This window comes from Lepidochelys kempii, chromosome 18 (genome assembly GCF_965140265.1).
Source record: "Lepidochelys kempii isolate rLepKem1 chromosome 18, rLepKem1.hap2, whole genome shotgun sequence".
NCBI lineage: Eukaryota > Metazoa > Chordata > Testudines > Cheloniidae > Lepidochelys > Lepidochelys kempii.
This window is the reverse complement of record NC_133273.1, coordinates 16,418,900-16,432,181: the sequence shown is the minus strand read 5'-3', so window position 1 is coordinate 16,432,181 and position 13,282 is coordinate 16,418,900. Positions and strand designations below refer to the sequence as shown.

Below are 13,282 nucleotides of genomic sequence, written 5' to 3'. Positions count from 1 at the left end.
CTGGTTCTAGGCAGAGGCACTGGGAAGGTCAGTGGTTTAATATTGAATTCCTAAAACGTTCGTACATTTTTTCTTAAAAGGCCTTTCCTACCCTCCACAATTCAGTGTTAGAATCTAGCCCCAGCTTGCAGTTTTTAAACTGCCATATTTATTGTTCCAAGGCTTTGCCTTTAGGTAGAAAGATGTTCGGGAGGATACTTGTAAAAATGGCGCCACGTCGAGTGAATACGTAACCAGCCACACCGGATTACAGATAAGTATAAAAACAAACCCAACAGGATACTGAGGAGCAAAGGCCAAATTTTTAGTGGTTAAAATTCCTGGGTTTTTAAACGGTTTGCGTCACAAACTTAACTTTTTAATTAGTTTCTCTCCATTTTTCTTAAAAATAAAGAGGGAAACACAACTAGAAGATTAAAATACGTCATTCATACCATACGTCTGCCCAGCAGATCTCAGACTTGGCTGAGCCTTCCAGGAGCTACCACAATGTAACTGTTAAAACACAAGCTCTGGGCCTGCTCCAAAGCCCGCTGGAAGTAAAAGGAAGGACTCCCATGATTACTGTAGTGCAGTAGCACCTAGGAGCCCGTCATGGACCACAATTCCATCGTGCTAGGGGCTGTACAAACGTAGAACAGGGAGCCCCTGCCTCAAAGAGCTTACAATCTAACACTGCCCCTGACCTCAGTATAGCTTTGGACAAGGCTCAAGCTAATCCTGGTGGATACTTACAGGTCTCTAAACTGTGTATTTCACGTAGCACTTACCTCGTCCGTGTAGACACTCACTACAGCGACGGGAGGGGTTCTCCCATTGCTGTAGTTAATTAATGAAGCCTATGAAAGAATTCTTCATCGACCTAGCGCTGTCTACGCCGGGGGTTAGGTCGGCTTACCTACATCTCTCGGGGGGTGGATTTTTCACACCCCTGGGGGACAGCTATGCCAAGGTACATTTTCAGTGTTGACCAGCCCATAGTTTTGGGCTAGAGAAGTAAGACGCACCAAAGACTAGGACAGCAGCACATCTTCTGAGACAGGGAATGATGGGCAAAGTTCACTGGAGTTAAGACTCTGCCTTTTGTTGTACATGGTATGTAATACATGAGGGTATGGTCTTGGCTTGCAAAATGACTGTCCCAGAAGGGTCTTGTACCAATGACTTGAGATTGACACTCGCTAGACCAGCTCCTCAGCTGGTGCAGTGAGTATAGGTGGAAGGCAGATGCGAGCCCCAGAGAGACAAAGCAACGGCCCCTTTTAAACATATTTAATTGTTTTCAAACTTTATTTCATGGTGATTGACGAAAGACACAAGTTAGTAATGGTTATATCATGCTGCTCCTCTACTGTGCATTGCCCTTCAGAATTCATACAGCAGTTCACAATCGTCATTAATTTACCCTAAAAATGAAGCCACGTGGACAGACAAATTGTAAAAAAATAGCCAACCAAAAAAAAAAAAAGTTGAAAAAAAATTAAAAAAACTCAGTCTTTTTGTACACAGGAGTTCTAAATGCTGTTGAAAATAAAGCCGAAGTTAAGTGCACGGCCTCTAGGGAGCGCTGCTGAATCTGATGTTGGGTCAAGAAGCTTGACCACAAGGACACAATGTTTTGTTTTAAGGCATTTCCAAGCCCCAGCAAAAGCAGACAGTGCATTGTTTTGCAGTGACCTTGGCTTCATTTTAGTGGCATTCTGGGAAATTAGCAGCTTCCTGTCTGCGCACCCCTCTCCCTCAAGTTGGAATCGTCAGCCCTTAATTGCAGCTTAGGAGGTTGCACTGTCCAGCTAAAATACAGCAGGAGAGTTTTGCATTTCCACCTTGCCAGTCCTAGTTAGCCTCTGGCAACCTACACCATGTGCTTAAAGTCCAGCAGTCAGTTTGCTTTACGACACAATCACATTACTCTCCAACAGGACCCACAATCTATTTACAGTCACCACTTAAAATGCGGTATTGCCACACACAAGAAAACACTGGAATCTCCATTGTAGCTCTCAGAAGGCCATGACCCCCACTGAGTCACTAACCACTCTGGATCTTTTTCCGGACAGTAGGTGTAGATTTCCACTGGGAGAAATACATCTATGTTTTGCCTGCTGGGACATGAAACAAGGACTGGTCGGGCGGGATGGAGTTTTTTATTTCTTTAAGCGGGATCAGGTAAATAAAGCTAGGCAGGGAAAAGAAGAAACACATCAGGCAAGGAATATCAAACAACCCCCCTGCCTCTTCCCCACCCCAAAAGAAAGGGAATCACAAGCCCAAGGCATGGCATCTTTTGAGGCCTGGGACACTTTCTAGGCCAGGCGTCCCTGGTGCGACTTGGTCTGACTTTAGAAGTAGAACCCTTGCTTTAGAAGAGGGGAAAAAACGTGGTTTTAAAAGGTATGTCGGTTGCCTTTGCTTCACCTGCCTTCAGATCTCACCCCACAAAAAGCAGTTGGGTTTCCTGGCTCAGAGTTCAGCCCGGAGAAATGTTATTTTCTCGAGGGGAGGGAGCACCAGCAGGCAGGCCAGAAAACTGCCAAATGGTGGCACCTTTCGCTACAACCTTATATCACTTATAAGAGGCAGGATCTTGCAAATTCATGCTCCCTGCTCCATAAAATGTGCTTTACACACAGTAAAGCAAAACCCGCCTAGCTCGGGGGAAGAAAGGAGATGTACCCTATTAGAGAGCATCGGTGAGTCCTTCCCACAGACAATGAAACTGAACACAGCAGGTCTAGGGTGAAAAATCGGGACACTTTTTTTTCAGGGGGAGGGGAAAATAGTTGTGTATATAAGACAAAGCCCCTTATATCGTGATTGTCCAGATAATATCGGGACGGCTGGTCACCCTAAGCAGGCCAGTCTTTTTCAGCACCTTGGTCCTTTTTTCTTAAACAGCCTTGGGGGCTTTTTTCCCTTAACAAGAGAATCGGTGTTTGCATACAATGCGTACATGTAAATCGACACACACACACTGGGTTCGGAGCTGGCGTTACAGTATTTGCATCGTAGCAAATTTTTACAAGGAATGATTTGCATTGTGGAAAATAAAAATAGCTTTAAGAAAAACCAAAAAACCCTACAACCCTGTCTCTTGCCTGTACAGTAAGGGCCAAATCTTGTTCCCCATTGAAGTTATGGTTTGTATCATGGTTGTGTCTATGGGCATTGGCCAGGATTGGGTCCCCCATTGTGCTGGCTGTTGTACAAACATGAAGTCAATGGCCAAACACCCATTAGCTTTCAAGGCGTGTAAGCAGAAATCCTTAGGACAGCTGGTCCAAAACCATCATCTCTGTAAATAGAGGACAGGCTGGAAAAGGGAAGTGTGCTTCACATGGATTACAGAGGAAAAGGGCCCTTAGCCTGTGCCCTCAAATATTGTTGACTTAACAGGAGATTGGGGATGGGTGACCCTCAGTGGATCAAGCCCGGACATCCAACATACTTTGCAGCGTTCTCACTGGCACAAGAGAGGGCATGTTTTGGTAAACAGCAAAGACTCTTGGAAAGCGCAGCGAGGCCAAGTGGGCAGTTGGGACATGTCTGGATAAAAATAAAGCCTGGAAATAGGTTTCCCAGCTGCTTCTGTACGCATCCAGGAGGAGATTAACACGTAAAGAAGCTGCTGCCCCTCCTCAGCCAAACTGATAAAAAAAAAAAAAAATTTGAGTCCAGCGAGTTGTCAAGGAGGCACGAGCCAACCACAGAGCGGAGCTTTCCAACCTGCTATGAGCTGAGCTTGGTCCATCTTCCAGCAAGCAGCGTTCCCTCACAGAGCATCCCAGAGAAAACCACTTGAGATCCTCCCACACTGCCATTACTGACAGAGAGGAAAGAAGGGGATGGATACGAAGCCCGGAAAAGACTTGGTAGATCTTGGCCCAAATGCAACATGGTGTTCCCCTCCCCCGAATGACTGCTTCTCCGCTCAGCCAGGAATGAAGGAAGCAGAGTGTGGGGACAGCCTGAGATCAGAAAGCAAGGATTCCCCGAAGGCCGCAGGTCTGGCCAGCGCTGCGATCCTCGTTTTTCTCCCCCTCGTGGGAATGAACAAGAACCAACAAAAAATAAAATAAGGCGGGGAGTGGGGGAAAGGCTTCAAGTATTAATGACATTTACAATGAAGGAGGCTACGTGGGTTTGTTCCTCAGTCACTTCCTGGAGACTTGGTTCAGGGCTTGTTCTATGTGGCTGCTGCTTGAGCAAAGTCCGACCGATGTGGCTACACTGCAACCGAACAAATAACCAACCGAAAAAACAACAACAGGTCTTTCCTCCCCCTTTCTCCCTCATCCCCCCCCAAAATATAAAAAGCAATAAGTTTACAAAAATAGAAAATAATTACAGCAAGAGGCAGGAGGGGGAAGGGGAAGGAAGGGCTCCTGGGGGGTTTATTTGGCTGAGCAGTGTAATATCGTCTGGTTGTTTAAAGCATCTTCCACCAGGTGCAGTTCTTGGCGGTCGACTATCACGTCCCTTATGCAGCCAGTAAAGCCGGTGCTGTAGGCCTTGGGCAGTTTGTGAGCCACGCCGAGCTTCTCTATTCCCCCTGCAAGAGATGGGATGGAAAGATCAGGTGGGGCACAGAGGATGGGCCCATCTGTCTAGAGCAGCTGCACAGGATAGTGACTTTCTCCATCCTGGCACTTGTGCAATGCTGCCTGCGGTGCTGAACAGCTGGGATTCCTTCCTGACCCCTCAGCAAGGAGTAGTTGATGCCATGAAGCTTAAGAGTTAATTACTAGAGCGGACTGAAAGGGTTCACCTGAAAAGTTTTCCTGGCTGGTTTTGTCAAGACTGAATTTGTTTGCAAGTCAATGTCAAGTCCGGGGAAAAAATTAGTTTTTCCTGGAGGGGATTTTTTAAACGAAAACTTACATTTCATATCGGCAGTTAGACTTCAAATATTGTTTTGTTTCTTTTTTGTTTGAAGGTGAGAATGCAGTGAAATGGCATTTTAAGTGGAAACAAAATTAATCATGTTGCAGTGTTGATTCAAAACAAAACCTGACAGGTTCAGTGGGAAAACACTTTTTCTTTTCTTTTTTTTTTTTAAACCAGAATTTCTTGTGAGAAAGGTTTTGGTTTTCCAACCAGCTCTGTTGATGGCCCTTCTCTTAACTCCCATGGTGACGAACGATAGAGGGGATACAGCCACCGCATCCTTAAAGGCGGCATTGTCCATTAGGAAACCCTCCTATAACTTTGGCATGGGAAATTGACTAGAGTCAAAAATGGCACTACTTCCCTCTAATGGTGGATGTGTCTGCAAAGGCTGGAGAGAATGTGTCACCTTGCTTCTTTGTCACAGATCATCAAAAAACACTTCTTGTTGACCATTTCCATTTAACTGAAGACCTCCCCTTACAACCTGAGCACCCCGCAATCCTTAACGTATTGACCCCCCAACACCCCTGTGAGGGGCAATTATAATCGCTTGACAGATGGGGAACCGAGATACGGAGAGGCTAAGGGACTTGCCCAAACCCTGTGGTGGAACAGAGAACTGAACACAGGTCTCCTGAGTCTGATGCTAGCACACGAACGATGGGAGCTAACGGCTCGCTGCTGCGTCTCCAAGCTGAGAGCGCTTGCAGGGGCTGTATCTGAAGACCATCGGGTGTAATTAGGCAGGGTTAATAGTATTTGTTGTGGGTCATTTTGGACCCTGTCCTGCCCCCACGGATGTGAACAAACGGTTCTGAGGTCAGTCCTGCTCTCACCCACGTCAATAGACATTTTTGCCGTGGGTTTCAGTGGGGGCAGGATCGGAAAAAACGAGCCAAATGTCACAACTCCACTGGATTTGACACCGGCAGAGAATTTGGCCCCATAGGTCTATATGCCTGTAGGTTATCTTCTCTTGACAGGCTGCATCTTGATAAGGACACATGGATATTTGTAGCAGGGTCGCTGCCTCCAGAGCACCGCCCCCGTTGGCATGGGGTGGCCCTGCAGCATCCCTGCCTCAGTTTCCCTTTCTTCTGGGCTCCTCAATCAATAGCTCACAAGCTTTTTCTCTTGGCCAGTAATACTCTCTGCTTTATTATTGCAGACCATTCAAAATGGAGCCCTCAAAGTCCAGAGTCAAGATATTTATCCACCCATGTTCTTCAGCAAGCCCCACAAGCCTGGAGCCTTTCCCAGCTTTGGCAGGCTGCTCCCAGCCCCATCTAGCTGGAGTCTTCTCTCCCCTGGTATCACAGGGTCTCCTGCAGGAGCCTTCTGCTGCCTGCAGCCCCCAGGCCTCTCCTCCTCTCTTGTTGTCCAGGGTTTTCCCTGACTTATCCCACAGGCCTGCTTGAGGCACAGGATCCATTTCCCCGCCTGGGGAGGAAAGCAGAATATGGAGCCTTCTGTCCTTTAACAGGCCGGTCACCCTGTGCCCATGCTTCTATACCCAACAGAGCTCTTCTGTCAGCAGTAAGTGCTTTCAGAGTTGGGAACCAGGATTCTAGCCCCAGAATAGCACTATTTTTAGATCACCTCTATGTTCACAGCCCTGTATGGGCAGCGGCGAATTAATCCTTGTGACACCGCCGGGAGGTAGGAGAGCAAGCAGGATTCCCATTTTATAGCTGGAGAACCGAGATGGAAAGGCAAAGGGACTTGCCCAAGGCTCCACAATGAGTGAGGGGCAGACTGGACATTAGAACTCAAGACCTCCTGACTCCCAACCCAGTGCTAATTCCTCCAGACCTCACTGCCTTCTGTCTCTGCCTTTTATAACGGGGTGGGGAAGAGCCTCTCCATAGGTAGGTTTGTCACCACATCGCATTATAAGGCTGATTTGTTTGCATTACGGGCACGAGACAGAGGGAGAGAAAGTGGACCCCCGGCAGTGAGGCTCAGAGCCCAGATCAACAGACTCGGGCTTCTGTTGTGGGGCTACAACAGTAGTGTAGATGTTCCGGCTGGAGCCAGGGCTCTGAAATCTGGTGATGGGGGCAGGGGCTTGAAGCCCAGGCTCCAACCCAAATGTCCACACTGCTGTTTTTAGCCCCACGAGCCTGAGTCAGGAGACCCGGGCTCTAAGACGCACTGCGTGGGGTTTTTTGGCTGTGTAGATGTACCCTGAGAGAGAGAGCATGCGTGTGTGTGTGTGTAACTGTCGTGTCTTCACGCTCCTGGGGCTGAGTGTCCCAGCCACCGAGATTGCTGTCTGAGGAGCTTGATTAAACTGATTACGAACGCGTGGAGACTCAGGCCCTGATTCTGCAAGGAAACTAAGCATGTGCAGAACTTTACGCACACGAGTCGCCCCCGGACATCAATGGGACCACTCACATGCTTGACGTTATACATGGGCTTAAAAACCTCGCTGAACTGGAGCCACCCAGACCTTGAAAGGACACCCCTGGGCAGTGCCCAGTTCTGTCTCTCCCTCTCTCTGCCCAGCGTAATCACTTTCTGCCCCCCCTCCCCCCCAACTGGAACGGCAGGCAGGGCATTCTGATACTCATGCGTGCATGAGACCGTTTTCAATGGCAGAAGTAGTGAATTGTTTTTAAGAAAGAAGCCCTTATTTGAAATCGGGACACAGTTCTCTGTCAGCGAAGCTGCCGGCGGAAAAAGCCCTGGGCCAGAGAGTATTTCCATCATCGACTTCCCACGTGGACATGACTACACTGACATCTCTGGCACATGTGGGGAAACCAACTTCTCCTGCTGCCTTCCCCACCAGGATGCTGCCTTGCTGTATGGAGAATGTTCCTTTAACAGGCACTGCAAGGGGCCTGCCACAGATTCCACAGGAGAAGTGGGGCATAGGACGCTTGGTTTTAAGGGGTAGGCACGCACTAGGCGAACCCACAGTGCTGCCTTTACAATTTCTGTACTTGGTTAGACCAGCTGTCAAAGGAGCTAAATGCTGATCCACTTGTGTCCAGTCCTTTGAGATTTACAGAGGAAAACATGCTATCCCTTGAACTGTACAGCCGTGCCTATGGCACAAAGCAGCCATCACCTTCTACGGCGCTGTGGCCCATCACACAGATTTACGCCAGGGCTGATATTTTCAGACAACTCGGGGATTTAGGACTCAGTTCCCATTGGGGTTAATGGGAAGTGAGTGTCTAACCCTCCTTGGGGGCTTTGAGACTCTCCACTCCGGGACACAGAAGGGAATTTAATTATTTCTTCCCGTGTTCAACTTACCCAGCCAAAGGGCTCCGTCGGTGTCTAGCTGAGTTGCTCCAAGAGGGGAAGAACCAGTTATGGGGGCTTCGTTGCCAACCTGCAAGGAGCCGTCTCTGTGTACTCTGGTCCCAGAAAACAGAGAGGGATGCTCAGTAAAGGGGCCTGGAGCAGCGGTCTGCCTTAGCCTGACTAGGGAAGCTGCAGATGGCTCCATCACCGTGCATCAGCCCCCTGCCCTTTGTGCTGTCTCTGGACCCCTGCAGGCCTCGATTTCTCCTGCCAGGACTGGCATCGCAATCTGCAGCCAGCACTCCTGCACTATCCCCTGCAGCGCCTCCTCCTGGGAGAGGCTGGTACGACAAGCAAGGTGAGCTCTCTCCTTCAGCCTGCCCTTGGGGGGGGGGGGGGGGGGCGGGGTCCTGCTGCAAGCTGATGTCCCAGACAAAGCTCTTCCAACAGCCCCTGCCTCCTAATACTCCCTCCAGACTCATCAGCAGAAACCACTGGCATTCCAGCCATGCGAGCAGCTCACCACTCCCCTCATCACCAATATAAATAAAACCCATGGGAGGCTCAACACGAACAGAATTCCAAGCCCTTAGCCAGCTAAAATAAAAGGCATGGACCGGGAGTACTTCCTTGAGCCTGCCCCTTTCGCATTTCCTAGAATCTAGGGCAGGCAAGTCAAGGCATGCACCCCTCCAATGCCACATTGGCCGAATACCACTCCTCTATTATTATCTGTAGGGCTCAGTGACCCATGGAGACCGTGGGGCCTGGCTCCAGGGCCATGACTCAGGTGCCCGAGACGTGACCCAGCCCAGCTCATGCCCAGCTGTGAGCACACTGTCTGCAACCCCGCCAGCCCTTATGCCTCTTCGCCGCCTGCCTCCCCAAACCGTCTCACCTGTATGCTTTGATTTGGATCCACTGGTTCGTGTTCACTGGCACCGTGGAATGCAGGACAACCGGCTTGGAGCCAAGGTCGTAGGTCATCTGCACGTAACCGTCCACTATGGCTAGGGCGATGTAGTCCGACCGCTCCAGCCCCTTCCCACTCCACAGGATCAGACCCTGGGTGGCTTCCGTCTTGATGCTCAGTTCAAAGTGGTTCTCCTGCAAGGCCTTCTCGCTGCACCGAGGGGCCGGGTGGGGGAAGGGAAGACAGGCCTGAGTCAGGAAGGGGGCTACTGAAGCAATGGGCAGCCCCCCACTCGGGCTGAGAGGCAGGTGGCCAGCCTGCCAAAGCAGCATGCTCCTCTGCTTCCAGGCAGGTCGCTGCTCTGGCTGGTTTCCCCCGCCTAGCCTCTGGAATAGGCACGGGGAGCGTGGGTGGATGTGTGGCGGGGTTATACACCTATCTGCAGGACGCGATGGGTCTCAGGCACAGGCAATTCACAAGGCCTGATGTGCTGTTTGCAAAATGGGATGAGAGGAGAAGCAGCCCGGTTCGGCCCCACCTTGGCCCCTGCAAAAGGTCCGAGGCTCACGAGCCTTGCCCGGGGTTTGGGCTGGTATGCAGGCCCTGGAGAACGATGGGGAGGGGGGCCGGGCAGGCCCCGATTCTGCTCTCGAACACGGCTTCACGCACAGCAGCCTTTGAGCCGGGCGAGTTCAGTACAAAGGAGGCTCCATCAGCTGGACTAGAAGTGCCCTGGGGAGGACTCAGCTGAGGCTGGTGCCATTTTGCCCTCCACCAGCAAGTTCCCTGGGACTGGCCAGAGGAGACAGCAATCAGCCTGCTGGGGCCACACACGAGGGAAGGACCCCCCCAACACCTCTGCCCCCTCACCCCCAAAGCCCCAGGGTCGTCCTCTGCCCAGCCCACTGGCCTGACTCACAGGACGCCAGCAGGGAGCAGCGATGGAGTGGCCCTGTGTCAGAGTGCCTTCTTGAGCATCCAGAAATAGCACCAAAGGGTTAATGGCGAGACCATCAGGCTTCTCCAATGTCACTGAACCCCCGCAGTGACTCGGACTGACACCCACCCCGTGTGGCGTGGCTCCAGGGAAGAGAGGCATGATGGGAACTGGGGCGGGGGAAGGCTGCACTTTGCACCTGGGACAACAGAGAGTCTCCTCCTAAAACCAGTGCATTACTGGGACCAGACTGTCCCCCATCAGAATCCACATCTCCACTCGGTCACTCCTGGGCCGGGATACAATACCCCGGCCCAGTTCCTGCCACTGGCTACAGCACTGGGTGACTGGCCACGTTGCCACTGGGGTTACAGTGGGCTGTAAATGCTGGGTTTCCCCCTCTGTTCTCCCAGGAGGCTGCCGCTGACGCGTGTGCACACAGAACACCAGACAAAACAGAGAGCCGCAGGGAGAGCATTTTATTCCCAAGGGACACTGCAGCCAAAGAGCCAGATGGCAGCTCTGGGTGAAGCCCGCATCACCAGCGATATGACCCAGCCTCCCCACTAAGCTGTGGGCATTTGCTCTATCAAGCGCTTGCTTGGTGGGTGAGTTACTGTTGAAAGGCAGATCCAGAGCAGGTAAATGACTTGCTCCAGGCCACAGAGCTGTAGCCCCATCTCCTGAGTCCTCGTTCTGTGCTGTATGGGCTCCCCCCCCCCCCCCCGCCCTCCCTTTATTTCAGGCTCTCGCAGGCTGCGAACCATCGTCCCTTATCAATAAAAAGCCAAGCATTCAGACACGCACGACAGACAGAGAGGCCAACAAAGCAGCAACACCAGAGCGCAAGAGGCACGAGACACAAGAGCCAAAGCCTGGCGGAGACTCACCTGTGGTCCAGGGCATAGTCCAGTGCTTCAGGACTTAGAAGCAGGAAGAAAGGGGAGGCATGCCATAAGCGCCAGAGGAGAAAAAAGAAAACCACCCGCCTGGCTCACAGAAGGCCCTGGGTGCGGTGCATGGCTCTGCCTGGCTCAGGGCAGCTTCTCACCCTGAGCATAAAGCCTGGGGAACAGTCTCTAGAGGGAACTGAAGTGGGGAATCAAACATCCTTTGGGGCTGCCTGGGTTTCCTGACACCCCCGGGGTGAACTCTCAGGACTCCGGTAAGCAGGGACATGGCACGATCCCTGCATATCTGACGCACGCAGGAATGCGGAGCCCACTGAATGTTCAGCCTCCACTTTCACTAGAGCTTTGCTGTGGATACTCTAAAGGCAGCCTGCGAAGGGCGGGAGGGCACGTGGCGAGGTACTATCAAGGCAGGACCAGAGAGGGTGCTGCAAGGGTTCTGCTAATTACACAGCTGCTTTTGCTACTGGTAGGTATTTGCATCAAGAAACCCCTCCGAGATTCAAACTGTCCAATGCAGACTGCCTGACACAGGGCAAGAGAGGGTTTGCCCGGCTCAGGGGATGGGCAATAGGAGATGGAGCCTTTTGCCTCGAGCTCCGCAGTTAGCGTCCAGCCCAGAGTGGCTGCAGATTCCACCTAATAGGCCTTCAGTGGTGGATCTGGTACGGTTTGTCAAAGACAGGTGTCTGCATCAGCAAGATCGGACCCCTTGGTGGCTGTCTGATGAGTGGCCGAGGCCTGAATGGCTGTGGAGCAAACTCTGGGTCAGGGCTGGGACACTTTGGCAGGGCTGCGTGGGGGAAATCCCATACGACAGCTGTCCTGCTCACATGAGGGGCCAGTCTCAGGGTCTAGCACTAAAATCAGCTCCAACAAGTAAAAAATAAAAAAAGTCAAGGGCAGTTCATGCCCCGCACGACACAGCAAGGCAACTGTGTCATTAGCAACAGCTCCGCATGGCCAGCACACCTCCAACCTTTACATACGGAGGCAGAAGAATCTGGTTTCTAGCCGTTAGCCCTGATGGGCAACCCTGCAGAGCAAGCCCCGAGTAGTGCCAGCTCGTGCCTACTGCCAAATCCCAGCTGGAGAAGCTTTAAGCTCCACTGCTGGTTGGATGCCCAGATGCGTGGGCACTGGCTGCACCACTGTGGAACAGCTCCCCAAGTGAGCCGGGAAGCAGTGACCCTTTCTCATTTCCTGGCAGCGCACCGAGAGGGAGCAGGGCAGAGAGGGAGCAGCGTTCCACCACCCTACGAGGTGTGCCTGGCTCCTCCTGGCACAGCGGGGTAGCCAGGCTTCCAGCTGCATGGCAAAGAGACTCGGCATGCTGCTAGCTGGAAGGCGGCTGTGATATGTGGGGCTCACATCATCTAGCTGGTGAGGGGCCAGGCTCCTGTGAGGACACCCCGGGCTGCTCTTACCATGCAGCATCAGTCAGGCTGCGTTGCTTTCCCCCTCCCTCAGTGCAGACATGCATGCATGCAGGTTCTCAGCCTCCGAGCCCTCCTTCCAATCCCTGGCCTGGAGAGAATGAGGTGGGACGGGGATGCACCAGACAGCTTGCACCCCCCACCTCCGAACACACACAGAATAGAGAATGTGACTGGATGAGCCACTGCTGCTTCGAAGGGATCAGGTACCCCCCACTCCTGCTCCCCAGCCAGGCAGACAACCAGCAAATAAGCAGCTGTCAAGAGGACTTTGGAGAAGAATCCTCCCTCCCAGCCAAACCTTGGCACCAAGGAGCCCTCCCTGTATGTTACCCAGTGGGCGTCTGGGCCACGTTTCCTGGGGTGGCAGGATCTCAGTGCCTGACTCTGCACACCCTCCCTCCAGCTTTATACTGCAAGGACTCACTCCGGATTCACATTGGTACAAGTGAGTGCAGAATCAGGCTCCCAAAGGGTCCACCCTGCTCACTGCTTAACCCCTTCATTGCTGACTGAAGAGATCCTTGACAAAGGATCTCCCACTCACTTCCCCCCAGCCCCCATGCCCATTGCCCCAAACACATCTGCGTGGGTGGAGCTAACCCACACACACCACTGGCATAAAGCCTGGCCCCACTGAAGTTAATGGCAAAAGCTCCCATTGACGTCAATGGGGCCAGCGTCTCAGCCCTGGATTCAGAGACCAGCCCCTAGCTCCTCTCTCCACACCTAACCCTACCAGTGAAACACAAGTGGTGCCCACGACAAAGCTCTGCTCTTCCCAGGTGCTGGACGAGAGATTCTCGGCAGCTGTCCTCCCCTCAAACACTGCTCGCTATCTGGCTGCGTGGAACGGGGCTCGGGGTCATGGGGGGAAGCCCAGGGCGGCGGATGGCAATCTATGTGCAGTGGTGGAGGGCAGATGATGGACAGT

General features: G+C 52.1%; 1 protein-coding gene across 11 annotated transcripts in view; it reads right to left on the bottom strand.

The window, feature by feature from the left end:
* Positions 1–1,271: 1,271 nt before the first annotated feature.
* The window catches only part of AGRN (agrin), a 224,539-nt gene continuing 212,528 nt past the window's right edge, over positions 1,272–13,282 (bottom strand). For 7 of the 11 annotated variants that reach the window (XM_073316432.1, XM_073316436.1, XM_073316433.1 and 4 more), the window contains 5 exons: positions 10,892–10,924; positions 9,050–9,274; positions 8,161–8,264; positions 4,349–4,552; positions 1,272–2,179 (listed from right to left, as the gene is read on the bottom strand). In XM_073316432.1, coding sequence (XP_073172533.1) covers positions 4,395–4,552; positions 8,161–8,264; positions 9,050–9,274; positions 10,892–10,924 — 520 coding nt within the window. In that variant the 3' untranslated portion in view covers positions 1,272–2,179; positions 4,349–4,394. The remainder of the gene's footprint in view (positions 2,180–4,348; positions 4,553–8,160; positions 8,265–9,049; positions 9,275–10,891; positions 10,925–13,282) is intronic. The other 4 variants (XM_073316437.1, XM_073316438.1, XM_073316442.1 and 1 more) reach the window with 1 other exon arrangement.